At 38.8% G+C, this 15,469-nt stretch overlaps 1 protein-coding gene across 7 annotated transcripts in view; it reads left to right on the top strand.

Annotated features, from left to right (window-relative positions):
• ARMC8 (armadillo repeat containing 8) overlaps positions 1–15,469 on the top strand; it is a 66,578-nt gene that overhangs the window by 33,289 nt on the left and 17,820 nt on the right. For 4 of the 7 annotated variants that reach the window (XM_065073090.1, XM_065073094.1, XM_065073092.1 and 1 more), the window contains 6 exons: positions 2,932–3,024; positions 6,446–6,505; positions 7,389–7,469; positions 10,174–10,249; positions 10,340–10,430; positions 13,873–13,933. In XM_065073090.1, the coding sequence (XP_064929162.1) occupies positions 2,932–3,024; positions 6,446–6,505; positions 7,389–7,469; positions 10,174–10,249; positions 10,340–10,430; positions 13,873–13,933 (462 nt within the window). The remainder of the gene's footprint in view (positions 1–2,931; positions 3,025–6,445; positions 6,506–7,388; positions 7,470–10,173; positions 10,250–10,339; positions 10,431–13,872; positions 13,934–15,469) is intronic. The other 3 variants (XM_065073091.1, XM_065073096.1, XM_065073093.1) reach the window with 1 other exon arrangement.

Genomic DNA, 15,469 nt, shown 5'->3' with positions numbered 1-15,469 from the left:
CTGAATGAACACTGAACTCCCAAAAAAGCCAGACTTGTAGTGTCTGATACTGAGATTTTACAGCACGTTTGCTGCAGAACAGCGAGCTGGGTCCAGCCCTCCTATGCAAGGCAAAGGCATCTTGTGGAGACTTCCTCCATGGGAATGCTACGGTTTTTGGTGCTGATGCCGATTTATTGACCATCCTGCAAGTGGAAATGAGGAATGACATGGAGTCCTAGGGTGAGGGATCTGCTGAGATGCAGATATACATGCAGACTTTTTTTTTGTAATGGTAAGATTATATTTGCAGGTGTTTTGTACATGCAGCCAGGTGTGTTTTGGGCTTGCTGAGTAGACTCAAGCACAATGTCAAATCCAGTTTGACTGGTAGCCTGTTGCTTCAGCTTTTGCTATTCTATTTAAAAGAAAAAGCATGGGTCTGGCGACAGAAAACCCTTCCAGCCAGTGCAGGTGTTCTTCATGTTCCCTTATAGATGTTCTCAGTTGTGATCCCGTTTTTCTTGGTAGGACTCAGGTACAATTCATTGAGAAATTGCTATTTGCAGCCGCTACACTGGCCTTGAAGAGGTATGTTCCCTGCCCTGAGTGAGTCTGTCCTCACGGGAAGCTTGGAGAACAGAGGCTCTGCAGCAGGACGAGGTTCTCCCTGCTGTCAAGACAATGAAGATCCAGAAATGTCATTTTTCCAGCTTACATGAGCCAGTAATGTTCAGTGAAAGGCAAACCTGTTCAGGTTTGGGATAGAAAACCTAACGTCACCTGGTGATCGACCAGGCTTGGTGAAGGGGAGGAACAACAAAAAAGAGGACAAGGCTACAAAGCAGAGCAGGGTATGTTACACTGATTAATAACCAGGTATTTAACGAGCAATCACACAACAGTGCGAAGTGAATGCACGTTTCACCGCAGCTCAGTGATGTGCAGTTACTGAAGGAGGAATCTAGGTCACCTTCTAACGCTTTACTTTTCTTGTTCCTCCTGACTTGTGTTGGCTCAGCCCGTGCAGCAAGGCTAAACATTCTCTCATCTGAGCCATTTCCTAAAAATGAGAGTTCTGAAATGATTAATTCTATCTTAGAGAGCTTGAATTTAAATTGTTTGGGTGAATGTAAGAATTTCAGTTCTCTGACTTAGAAAAAAAGGATAATAATTGTTGAAAAGTTTTAAGAATAGATCTTGCCAATTTTGTTTTAACATTAAAATGGAATATGAAGAAAGCAGGGAGGTATTGGGATCCAAGCAGGTAAAAGCAACTGTTAATTCTCTCTGAATTCTGTTTGGATGGGCAGTAATTTTGTTATGGCACGTGTGATGTATAAGATATTTGTCATAAGTTTCCTGGAACTAGTTTTCATTAGCAGACAACATTTTAATGGATTTCTGAACCTCATTGTTTTAACTGCAAATTACGAGTGTCGACTCGTTGCTTACTAGGGTTGCTAGAAAGATCCTTTGTTACTGAAGTATTAATATGAGGAAAAAACTTGGAAGTACGTAAACTCATATTGACACATAATCACAATTAGCATTTAGTTGGAAGTCAGTAATGTCCACGTATCTTTTTACTCTTTCTACATTCTTTTCTGATAAACATACTTAGTGCTATTACAATATACTTGGGGATTTAATGTCCACTATCGCCCTGCAGCCAAAGCAGCTTCTTGCAGGCCTTTGCTTCTGAATTTGCAAAGAAGTATATGTTTGTGTATGTGCCATATGCAAAGGCAGGAGATTAGATGGAGCTACTGATGACCAGACCTTAATCATGCTTAGAGTAGTTGGTCCCTTGCTTTTCCTAAGCCCGTAAGTGTGCAGCAAGCATGGGTATGTGGCTGGTGTGCCTGGCAGAACCCCAGTTTCTACTAAGGAACTTGCCCTCCATAGGATGCTGAAATGGCAAATGATGCTGTGGTGCATTGGTCCTTCCCACTTACTGAGAAACAAGCAGTAGAAACAAGTTGGTTTTATTCTCTGTGTGTTTCTATGCATATTAAAAATAAAAATATAAATAGTGCAAAGCTTTGCCTAATCCCAAATATATGTACGAGTAGGAGAAATATACATGTTTATTTTGCTAATATAAAAAAGTGCTTGGGAATTTCCCAAATAATAGGGAAATCAAACTGTTCGTGAGCAGCTGTGTATCTCTGAAGCTGTAGTCATTAAAACAGTGAGGGCAGTGCTGCTTTTCTTGCTGGAAAAGTAGCTGGGGAGCATGAAGACTTTGCTCTAATTTTACTTCATCTTTTCCTAGCCAGAGGGTTGCAATTCGTCATTCTCCTGCAGGTAAAACAAAGAGTCTGAGTTATGTAGGGTCAATATAGCATCAGTTCTTTGAAAAGGAAAACTCGTTCATCTTCTCTATTCTGCACCCTTTATCTCATGGGAGTAATTTGGTTTACCACCTTGCCAAACTAAAATGATCAGTGTTTCTTGCAGTTGCTGTTCCTAAAAGGTACTGGTAAAAGTGACTGAAAGCTTTAAGAAGTTGTAATTTTGTAACTTCCCACACAGCATAAGTAACTGGATGTGTTTTCAAAGGGAACTTGAATGTAACCGTTTGCTTTTGCTGATTTATTTGGAATCCTCTGTCATTAGCGTCACAGATACCTAATAGAGCCTATAGGGTGTACTTTTATTGTTTTCGCATGAAGTAAAGATTCTGGAGAGAAATCCCACACGTTTTATACCTAACTTGCTTTGACCTTTTGTTTTTTTCAACGAGGATTTGGCTCAGAACTGTCACTTGTGCCTTGAAGTCTCTCCTGTACTATTATACTTTAATTGAGTTGTTCTGTGTTCGTACACGTTTCAGTGGAAGGGGAACACTGAGTGGATAATCGGGAGTGCTCTTTTAAACAATAAACTATGAAGAAACGATGCTGAAATACAGTATTAACACTATTTTCTTTTCTGACTTGTTTCCAGGATGCTACAGTTATCTCCCACCTCATGGCACTGCTCAGTAGGTCTCGATATACACAAGAATACATATGTCAGATCTTCTCACATTGCTGCAAAGTAAGGAAGAGAATACATTTTCTTTATGCAACTTGTGTTTCTGCTATATAAGAAACTGTGTAAGATGATGGTGCCCTTTGTGACAGCATCTGAACTGTCAGTGCATTGGATTTGCTGACAGGTTTCTTGGGGTTGATACATGTTTCTCTACAGTAAAAAAATGCAACTAAGTGCTTTTTTATAGGGTGTGTATATTTATTTGTACCTTTGGTTACTAAGCGAAGTCAGCAGTCTAGACAAATATCAATCCGCACTGTTATCAGTACAGTTTTTGGAAGGCTTATTGATTTTCCTCTGGAGCATCTATATGTGGAGCTCTTGCACCTGCTGTCAAGGTTTAAATCCAGAGAAGTTTTCCAAGAGGCACTGTAGGTCGAGAGGAAGAAAAACGCTCCTCTCCCTTCAACTCTACCACTTACAGGTTTATCCAGATAGGTGTTCATTCCTGCAATTCTCTTGAGATGGGAAAACAAATTTAAAACCAGCAGCAACCCCACCCCATACTCAGGTTTTTCTCTCCAAGTTTCCACACACTACTGTTTTTATATTATTGTTGCCATTTTTGGTAGTTACTGTACCCATGGATTATACAGGAACTGTATCAAAATAATTCAGAGTAGGAAATCAGATTTGTCCAGCATATTTCCCTTTTACAAACAGTTTAAAACTAAAAGACCATAGATTGTATTTATCTCCCAGACTAACAAATGGAAAAGTTCCAAAATTTATGAATGTTTAAATATTTACCTCAAAAAATATCTTTCTACCTTATCATTTATAGTGAGTCTTCTGGAACTTGGAATAATTCCTTGTTAAAAACGTGTTTTTCTCTACCTTGACTGTTGTTTATAGACATTCATCCAATTGCATTTCTTCTGTTAAGTGAAACTGAGGAGTGAAAACTGTAGTGTGATATAAAAACATAATTCTGTTGCCAAGATTTATACAATTGTTTAAAGGCAGCATTAAGACAGAATCCTACATTGGGCTGTGGAAACTCAGATCTAACATTGGGAAAAGAATTTGATATTTTAAGAGGAAAAATGCAGCAGTGAGGCAGCTCGTGTTTGTGGCCCTTGAAAGCCTCCTGAATAGGCTGAGTATTTTGAACAGGTGAAAAACGGGGCTGTGTTGACTTATAAGAAAAATAGCACAGGGCTGATATAGGGTGGTATAGAAGTCAGTTTATACAATTGGGAGTTTGCTCTGGAGCAATATAAACCCTGTTGGCTGCATGGGAACTGCCGAATAACCTCAGGTAATTAATCCAACAGGAAAACAGTTGCTGTCGTCTCTTTCCAAGAGAGTTACTTGTAGCTCCAGTAACTCCTGCTGACTTACAGATCAAATATATTGTTAATGAAGCAAATGCCTGGTCACTTAACAACAGTAGAGTGAGGAAAGTCTTACAAACTCACTGTTTTGGATGCCTCCTGCACCCCTTGGATCTCGCTCCAACACGTTTTACAGTGAACATTTTGAAACATCCAAGTTTTTGGAAAGAACAAGTTGCTTGTGTGAGCAGATAGAAACGTGAATGCGCAAGAATTGGGTATGAGGATTAAGAAATAGCTGCATTTACAGAATAAACATGCTGCGTAACAAAGAAAAATACTTGAGGTTGAGTAACCACATGGTCACAAATGTGAAATGGCTGAAGAACGCATTTCTCTCTTGCCCCGGCAAATGCAGCTGTTCAACAAATATCTAAAATGCCCCCTTTTTCTTTTTTTTGTTAAGTTCTTCAGTTTCAGGTCTGATTATCAAAGTCAGTTGCTGTATTTTCAGATGTAACAAAATACATCTAATACAGTGCAGCAGAATTTGCATGGGATTTTCTGATACGCGTGAATAGGCAAATATGTTCTTAAAATTAAAAAAAATACTGCCAGTTTTAGTATTCACTACATTTTTAATGAAGACTCCATCTTCCCCCCAAAAAGGCCATGAGTTGAGTGAGAGAACCTTTCTAATTTTTTTCTTGAAGAAATAAGTGACTATAAGTTTTTATATTTAGGTAAGGCTTGGCATATGTTATAAGAGAGATTGATGCTTTGATTCCTCTCTTTCCTCGTCTTAGTAGATTTGTTCATTAAACTAATAGTAACATATAGCGCTTACCCTTCTCCCTGCACACTGTTCTCTGCTTATATCTTATACATGCATTTTTTCTCTTCCTTGCCAAAATCTTGTTTGGTTGGTCTACTCAGGTTTCTTTCTTGCCTGCTGAAATCTCTGTGTTCTCTTCAATCCTCAATTCAGGCTCCTAGCATATCACTGCTGTTTTCTGCATTTACCACTTACTTTTACTGCCTCTCACTGCATTTTTAGAGTTAAAAATAACTGGTGGAAAACAGTGACCCTGGAGAAGAGCCATCCTAAGCAAGGGAAAGTCTTGATTTATAGGGGGAGCAGATGCAGTTCTTAGCATATGGAGCCAGGATTCTGCCAACATACAAGCAAATAAGTAGACTGAAATCAGGTGGATGTACGTGGAATGCTGAACTGCAAGTCAAAGTTTGCTTTTTTAAGATTCTGTCACAACTGATTTGCTTCCAGAGAAAGTGGTCTGAGTAGGTACGCTTTACTATTTTAATGGTCAAATAAAAAGGGATAAGGTGTGCATTTGGAAACACACAGGTGTGTGAATGATTTGAAAAGATGGGCCTGGAACTTATGCAGAGGTGTCACCACGTTAAAATATAAGTAATAATTTCATCACCAGTTGAAAATTAAAATCCCATGTCTGCGAGAGCCCATTCTGAGGATGTATTTTTATGTGATCTTAGGCCTGGTGCTGGAGCCCTGAGCCAAGGTACCATCTGCATTGAGATACCAGCCTTTCAAATGTCATGGTGGAATGAATTGTTACATGGTGCTATCCTACTGCTTTATTGCAAATGGACATTGTACGATAGAAAATCATGCACGAAGTGTGATTTCTAGTCCTGAAATATTATGCTGTTCAGTCATATTTGGGAAAAAAGATGAGCATAGTAGGACTGACCCCTGGAACTCTGTGTATCCAAAGAGAAACAAATCCAGAAGGCTTTGCTATTAAATTGGTGCCTGAGCTGCTTGGAAATGATGCATTATATTCTCAAGTTTTCACATTTCTATTTGAAGCTGTCCCTATTTATGGGTTAGTGCTTAACCTGATTGCACAAACCAATCTGGCATCTTTAATGCCCAAACGTGATGTGTGCAGATTAGATATTTTCATGTACATTTAGTTATGCAACTAAGGATACTCCAAGTGTCACCTGTACATGCATTTGTCCTGTTTGCACCTAACTGATCATCTGCAACTTGTTGAGAAATCACTAATACTTGTGAATTACTGAAACTATCTAGGTCAATATGATTTCTTTTATTTTAAGTTCATTCATTATGTTCACATATTTTAATATCTGTTCTTCAGCTTCAACGCTGGCATAGCTGCGGCTTTAAATCATTGCCTCAGCCACTTCTGTGTGCCAATGTAAGTTGTTTTCCTACTTAAACCATGCTGTTTTAATTGCATTTTTTGGTAGAAAGCTCTTGGTGGCAGTAGCAGCTGAAGCATCTCTTAAAGCACCAGATATGTTACATCTAAAAGTAATTTTATGCTTTTTTTTTCCCTTAGAGGTAAGGGATGTTCTTTTGAATATAAGAGGAATCTGATTCCAGCTGTATCTCAAACGTCAAAATAAAGCGTTGTCGAGCCTGTCGTACAGAAGTTCTAAGACCTTTCTACTGCAGAATTCAGTATTTGTGTTTCATTCCAAATACTTTTAAATCTTGGAAAGATATTGGTGTTATTGGCCACTGCTGCCTTAGATCCTGAAGTCAATAAATGGGTGATGGCTGACTGGATTTATGGTTAAATACGTTTGAAACTAAAGTAATCCGTGGGAAGAAAATCTGAAAGTGTTCTCAAAGCACTGTCACGTTCTGTCTGGAAACAGTTTCAGAACTAATTCCCTCTCTTCTGAGGCTGGAATTGTTGAAAATGCTTAATATTACCAGTGAAGATGATGTTAGTGATTGAGGATCTTTTATATGATTTGTAGAGAAAATCAGGAGCTCTCGATTGTTTCCAATATGAAGCATAGAAACATAAGTATTCCATGTATATTTCTTCATTTGGGAAAATTAATTTCATTGTCTATTGAAGAAGAGAGTGGAAATAATTACCGGAAGAGGACAAATGCTGTCAAAATAATGGTTGGACTTGTTTATTAAAAAAAAAAGTTGATATGCCAACGGATTACAAAGTAAATGTTAGTAAATCTGTCTTTAATCCTTAACAGTAAGTTGCAGGTAGTGGAAACCTCTTAAATGTTCTTCTAAAGAAGTAAATTGTTTTATGTTTTTCTTTGAAGGGTCCAGATCACCAGACAATCTTATTTAACCATGGAGCTGTTCAGAATATCGCACATCTCTTAGTCTCCACCTCCTACAAAGTAAGACGTTAAAATTATTCCGTGTTTGACATATATTTATGAAAGGGATCCAAATGAAGATTATAAAAACTATAAGTTTATCTCGAGTTATTTTTATTATAGTATCTAATGCAAAAAATCTAATAGTTATCATGCCATTATTTTATGGGAAGTGGGCTGTTTGCCACTTGATTCAGGCTGGATGAGATAATTGTGCTTGTCTGTTTGTATCATTCTGGATAAAGTATCTTTCAGCAGGAAAAACAGTGTTTAAATGAGAATTTCAAGCGAAGGGAAATTTGGTGCTCTGGTCCAGGGATTTGTTGATCTTGTGTGTTGCTTTTTGTTTGGTTTGGGTTTTTTTTTTTTAATAAATGCAGTAGAAAGTATGTGATCTTTAATATTTTGTTAGTGAGACTGATACACTTCTGTTTTCTGTACCAATTAGTTTTAACTATGATCAGGCAACATTTTCCTCTTTCTCCCATTAGCTGACCTTTTTGACTCTGTATCATGAGGTGAATTTTCCAAGCTTTTTGGCTTGGAACCTTTTATAAAGGCTTTAAACCTTCCCTAATTTTTTCCAAAAGCTGCTTTAAAATCAGGAAATCAGAGTAAGGTAGAGTTCTCAAGTTCCCGTTTCACTAACAAGATACGTGTAAAATATATCTCTTTAGCCCTTCCTTACTGCAGAGATGTATAAAGTATTCTCTATTTCCTTCTTTGCTAGTTTGGTCAGGCCTTTAAATTCCAGGTGTACATACTGAGCTGCTCTTCATTCTCTTTCCTTTGTCAGTACTCCTGGGATTAAGAGCTTTATTGTGGTCTCAGCTGCTTTCTTAGTGTTCTGCAGTAATTAGACATTCTCAGACCTCTAATGTAACTGATAAATTTTTGTGGAGCATGAGCCATCTCATTCTCATACTTATCCAGTTTCTTACTATTCAGCCAAAGAAGAACTTAACAGGAAAAGACAGCATTTAAAAACTTGCTTTATTTTTCAATACTTAGGGTCACGACCAGCAATCTCAGGTGATTTAGGTGACAGGACCACATCAATAAACAGCAGAAACCCTCAAAATGGGATTTCAGTCCCTGCGAGAAGAGTTTGTCTATGTCTGCCAAGAGAATTTCCCATTCTTTTTCAATAAACTGTTTTGGTGTTGGGATTGTTCCATAGCCAGCTGATTCTACAAGGGCCTGTCCCATGTGTTCTATCATTACAAGTATAATTGTGTAACCACTGATGAGATGTTACACAAAGGGCCTACAGCTTTTACAGCGGCGTTAGAGGTGGTGGGTTCAGGACCCTATTTACATCTCTTTCCAAATGCTTGCATTCACTGTTTCTTCTTATAACTACTGAACTAATCACCCTTACATTACTAGCAAAGAAAGTAGTCATCGTGCTGATTTTAATATCTTTAATAGAGCAATATTGTATGAATAGCTAACTTCCAGCTAGACTTCAGTCGTTCTTATTAGAACCTTTATCCTCCAGCCCTAATTTCCTTCTGACAAGAATACAGCTCTTGAGCCGTGCGTTTGACTTTTTTCAGAGCTTTTTTGGTACACGTTCTCTGCTCCCTGCTGCTTTGGATCATACACGGTATTGATCAGATCATTTGTAAAGTAAATGGAAGTGTCGTCAAGCGAGGCTTTTGTTCTGAAGCCAGGGAGCCTGGTATCTGTTCCTCCTAAGGCTTCACTACTACTGATGAGATCTTACCATGGCTGTGATTAGATATTATAAAATTCACACACAAGTGTGATTGTCTTTGCTGTTGTTGTCTGCCCCTGGACTTCCATGTTTCTAAGACTTTTTGCCGGGGAGGGTGGGATGTCCCCAAACCTGAATCAGAGTCAGTGCTTTCTGCAGTGACAGGATTCTTCACGTCAAAATCTTGGTCCCTTTGCTTCGTTTTCATGCCAAGAATGTGGCAACAGAAATATGGGAAGACACAGAGACAGTTTAAATATGTGCAACTGTAGAAGGTAAAGACTAATATCTGAACTAAGTTAGATTATTCATCCGAGAAGGTGATAATGGTTGGTCTTCAAAAAAGAGGCTATAAAGACTTCATAGCCTAGCGTGACTTTGGCAACCATGAAATATTGTTCAATTAAACCAAGACATGGTTTTGGACTGAAGGAGGAAGATCCAACTTGAATAAATTTGTGAATCCTTTTTGTACAGATAATACTTGGGGCTCTGCAATGGCATTAGTACTTATGGTATATATTTGTTTTAAGTTTAGTTTTGAATTGCTTCAACTGGTTGATTCTCTTTAGACTTTTTATTAAACTCTGCTTTGAAGGCTTCTGAAATATGGATCTCAACAACATGTATTTCTGATTCTCTTATGTACTTATGAGTCCTGGAGAGAAACAATACTATTGTTATGATACCTCCATTCTTTTGTGGTAATTGTTTGCGTGTTTGTGAGGTGTCACAAATAAGACCAGTATTTCTGACTGACTGGTTCCCAGATGTTATCCTTGCTTGTCTTGTTCACAACATACCCTACAGAAGGATAATTCCAACAGGAAGATCACAGGGGTAATGGTGTGAGTTAGATGTTTCCATCTGCCTTTTATTCATCATCTACATTTCTTATTGATTATACAGAATTATTTTCTATAAGACAGTACAGCAGTAGAGACCAATTTTGCTTTTAAGTTTGCAATTACATTAGTACTTCATCTACATTATGTTTTTACACAGGTTCGAATGCAAGCATTGAAATGCTTCTCAGTTCTAGCCTTTGAAAACCCACAGGTATCCATGACTCTTGTAAATGGTAAGTATAAAGGTGCTGGTGCTTATTTGGCAATCATTTCATTGACTGGCTGAATTAGAATTACTTGAAGTTCTCTTTCATTGGTTGCAGTGTCCGTCGATGGAGAATTGTTACCGCAAATTTTTGTGAAGATGTTACAAAGGGACAAGCCCATTGAAATGCAGCTCACGTCAGCCAAATGGTAATTTTCATCAGGAATTAAAATGAAATAGTATGCCATTTAATACTTTTTAACTGTTCCTTTTTGCTTGTTGCAAAGTAATATGTGATCTAAAATCGTAACAATTATATTGTTTGCATTACCTAAATCCTTGAAGAAGTGGCTCTCACCTAATAATCTTTGTAGCATGACTTCCACTCTTTGCTGTATATGAATAGGAAAAAAATATTGCTGGGTAGCAGTTTTGTCAGTAACATGTGTTCAGACATACGGATTTTCATACGCTGAACTGCAGTTTTTACAAGTAGCCTGGATTTTATGATGAGTTTTACTTAGAATAGGCTGTGGTCAGTCATGTGTCCTTACAGAGCATAATACCAAAATATCATCATGTCATTAAAGTTAATGTTGTTGTTGCACTGCTGTTCAGGACTTAGGTGACTGGGGCCGTGGTACATTGAGAACTGTGTGCACTAAGATGATGAGAGAGCAGAGCTAGTCCTGCTTCCCAGCTCTTCTAATTAGAATAGATTGTTCTTACAGCTTTGTGTGCTCACACAGCAGAATTAATGTTGTTAATGATTTCTTTTTTTTAGTTCAAATCAAACTGTCTGTCTGGTGTGGGCACATTCTGTGTGCTCATATTCATGATGACTTTCTGCCATGTGACAAAATGTGACCAGGTTTCATAACAGCATCACTAGGGTTACACTCACTTCCTAAGCTGGGCATTTATTCCCTTTAAGACTCTTTTCCTGTTGTTATGTTGATAATAATGGAATAAATTACTTCAGGGAGTTAAAAAGGTAAAATTACCCATCACTACAAACTACTAAAATCAAACATAACTCAAGAGTTTGGTCACTGGTGTATTCTTTGATTGTTCTTATAGATTTTGGTGGCTTGTTTTGACCTGGATCAGTGAGTTCTCTGGTTCAGTTCACTGGACAATTTCCCTGGCACGTGTCTGAGCACAATGTCTTGAGATTCTGGGTGAAGAACGAGCTGGGTAGGCAGGGTGGCCTCATCTGTCATCTTGCCAGGTTACTGTGACTGAACCCATTCATGAAAGCAGTTATAAAGATGTGTATGAGGGGGAAGTTGGTTTAGGATGGTAATCCTACTCCGTGTGTGAGATCTGTGTGGGGACATCCCACATTCCCTTCCAGCCACAACTGGTCTATGTAGTCTGGTTTTACTGGTTTTGTTAGGCAGCTCTTAGTGAAGAAGGCAAGTTGAATTAACTACCTTGTAGCAGTCTTGGTTCTGATTGATTTCAGTGTTTCTTTGAAAATTCAGATGATACATAGACAATTCAGTGTTAGAAATTAGTATTTTTATATATATATATATATCTCAAGATATAAGGCAGTTGGTATGTCATGAAGGCAGACTGGAGTTAAAAGAATTGTTCTGGCTCTGGACCATCTCCTGGGTCCGTTGCTGTTCTGCTCCAAATGGGAAGGAGCTGGGTAGACAATCCCACCTTCTGCTGTTGCTTTGCAGCACTTTGGCTCAACTGAACCTTTGAAAGCATGGAAGAAAAAGATGCAGTGAAAAGCAAAAAAAAGAAAACTGCAGGAAAATGCAGGACAAACCAGTATCTTGAGTTTCAGGCTGAGTTTCTGACTAGTCCATGGGCAGTCATCCTTCTTAGTAGGGCACTCAAGGCCTCTGTTTCGTGACAGTCCTGGGGGCCTCGCAAAGACCTACTGGCCTTTCTTCTATAAGTCAGCTCCCTACGTGATCCCCTCCAAGCCAGACTCTCCTTTTTCTAATGAGAGTAGTAAATGAAATTGTCACAGGTCCTCTTTCTGCTCTTAAATTAGTCTTCACTTCAGCTTTGGTCAATTAATCTGCAGTTCCTCTCTGATTTATTAGTAGAGCCTGTGGAAGGGGACTTTTATGCATTTGTGAAGCCTTTTGTTAAATTTCTGTTTAAATCTGGACCGGCATACAAAACTGTCTTAAGTTTCCTTTGTTTTTCAACAATTGAAGTAGATCTGGAAGACCCAGGTTCGTACCTCTTGATTGAAACGGGTTGAAGATTCTTCCCTTGAGCAGCAGTTTTGGCCCAGAGGGAAGAGCAGTAAAGCCTCTCGGGAGAGTGATTTGTAGCTACAAGTAGAGCAGTAACCTTTTCCACCAAAATTACCGGAATTGCTCCCAGCAAAATGGGTGCTTTCCTCCTGATTGTTCAGGTGTGAGACTCAGTATTTCCTGCTGCCAGCTGCAAGGCTTGGAAAGAGAAGTTTATAGAATGATCTCTATGCTAGCAGTCAAGTCTTACCTTTGCACTTCCAAGAAATAATATGTTAAAAGACTTCTGATGATGGGATTTTAGCTGTGTCTGTCACTAGTAGGTGTCTGGAACATGATCAGTGATGTTACCTTCTGAGAGGTGGAAGAACTTGTGAAGAGCTCAGGAATGCAGAGAAATATGTTGTGGTTACATTACGTTTACATTTTACTGCTTCTTTGCTGAGCAATTCTAATTGACGCTATGTACACTTTTAAGTTGCCCAGCTGAGAGTTCAAACATGTTGGTTTTAAGTCACCTTTACTGAATTTCAGTTATTTTTTTTTAACCACAACTGTGTCATGATAAAAGCCAGTTACAATGGCTTAGTTCAAAAGACACTTGACTGTTGCTGCACTGAATGTAGAGCAGTACCCTCCAGCTTCGTTCCGCTTCCTTGTAGCAGAGCAGGTAGAAACTATAAACCACTTCAATGTAAAACATGTGTATTGGTGGGCAAACTACTTGACATTCCTGGTAGCTTGGAGCACATGTACAGATAAATTAACAAAGCAACTTCTGCATTTGTCTGTTGTCTGTCGATGCTGTAGTTTGAGACCTTGGACTTGTCATCTCCACTGAGTTGTTGTCTAATCAAGAACAAGTGCTGGTTCGGTTCAATGTCAGAACTCGATTGGGTTCATCATTAGCAAGGATGCACTTAATCCGGCAGTGTTAAGACTTGCCTGTGGACAAGCATCACGATGATACCACATCTCCCAGGCTAATGCAAAACTCAAACGGTTCCTGATGAAGCTGTCAGGCTACCAACCCTATGTTGATGTTCTCCTGATAGTTTTAAGTGCAGCAAAGGACAGGTCTATGCATATTGCTCCTTTATCTTCACTGAAGTTATTCATTTAGGTTTTTTTAATTGGTAGGAGAGGTTTGTGGATCAATCATGTCTGATGGTTAGACCTTTTTTGCCCAGCGTGTGGTGTACGTATCCATCTGTGCTCCAGCAAGATGTCCAGTACCAGAAATCTGCTTAAAAGTCCACCTGTGGTAGCTTGTATGCCCACATCCAGTGAGCACAAATGTATTTAAATCTATGGCAGAGTGAAGGGGAGTGCATGTCATTAGTACAGCTGGTTGTTCTGCAACATCTTGCTTAAGTGCATAAAAACCAATGATAGGTGAATATGTTTTATTATGTTGTTACAGCCTTACTTCCATGTGCAGAGCTGGAGCAATACGGACAGACGATTCTTGCATTGTTCTTAAGGTGAGCGGGTTAAACAGTTTTCTGTTATAAATGTTTTTCTCATGTAGGGCTATCCTGTTCATATTGTGTAAAAAGCAGCACAAAATCTGGTACACTGGAGATTTCAAAGCAACAAGTTGGTCTTCTTTAAATTTAAAAATGAGTTCCCTAGTTTCCCATTGTGTCTTTAAGCATTTATAGTGACATGCCTTTCTAAAGAAGTTTTAAATACAGAATCATACTAAAAGATCAGTGTCCAGGAACAAATACCCCAGAGTTTGACAACACATCCATTTGAGGTTTGTAATCATTTTGGTCACCATTTCTACATAACATAGAAACAACGCTACTGCCTTGGTCTGTCAATATGAACAAGGTATTGGTTTGTCTTTCAGTAGCTTGTTTCACAAGCCTATAGTCAGAATAGTTGCTCAGTCTATATGTGGAATCTGTCACAGGTGGATGATTTCTCAGGTTTCATAATTTTTTTGTATGCTGTCTACTTCATACTTTGGCTGGAGTAATTCATTATTAAATCAAAACAAAACTAATGTTGAAATATTGGATTTGATTTTTATATCATTAAATACCATAGGAATGTAGTCTTTTAATAGTCACACTTCTATAGGTAGCCAAAAGAAAAGAACAAAAAAAGCTGTTAATGGGCAGCCATATAATCCAGAGATCAGATAATACTAACACAGCTTGTTTCTCCGTGAGACATTGCAGTATTACTGTAGTACTGCAACAACAAAACACGTTTGCTTGCTTTGATTATTACTGTAACCGTCTGGCACACTCCAGAGCTTTTGATATGTTTTTAGCATCCTTCATTCCAGAAAACAACACTTAGTTCAGACTTGGGGCAATGCCATTTAAATACATGAAAAAGTAATGTTTTCCCCTATGTGCCCCTGTACCGAGACTGAGAAGACCACATGTACTCTTGGGAGGACTCTACTGAGTGAGGAGTCTAATCAGCAAAGCTGTCATTGTCAGGATTTGATGGTGGGTCATCTGAGACCCAGCAGATTTTTACAGGCATTCCTTACTTAATAAGATTAATATCTTCTGACTGTGGTCTGGTGCAAACCCTTGATGACTCCTGCAAGCTTACATTTTAAACTGGAAAACTTATCACTGGGGTGTCAAGCGCCATCCCTTAGTCCTACTCTTTGGTAGTGCTGGGAGGAGAGTAGGTTGTACATAAGATACTGCAATAAGAAAGCGTATTCATTCCTTTCAGTATCCATGGCAGTGCAGTCTGGCAGCCTTTGGTAGTGGCATTTTGGTATCTCATTGTTCCAGGTAACAACAGATGAAAAATCCATATGTTGGCTGAGGTGACGCTATGTCTTTTTACGCAAGGAGGTCCAAAATGCAATTTATTCCAGTGTTGATAGTGGCAAATGTTCTGCACAGGCATCTGATCTTAAGAGCGAGCGAGAAAGGCAAGCTGCATCCTTCTCCTCATTCGCCTACTTAGCTTTTTTCCCAAGTTGATGCTCCCAGTTCCCTGGTCTCTCTTCTTTCTGCAGTTCAAGAGCTGCAATTCCA

The sequence above is a fragment of the Columba livia genome, chromosome 9 (genome assembly GCF_036013475.1).
Source record: "Columba livia isolate bColLiv1 breed racing homer chromosome 9, bColLiv1.pat.W.v2, whole genome shotgun sequence".
NCBI classification, from domain to species: domain Eukaryota; kingdom Metazoa; phylum Chordata; class Aves; order Columbiformes; family Columbidae; genus Columba; species Columba livia.
This window is presented reverse-complemented; position numbering and strand designations above follow the sequence as displayed.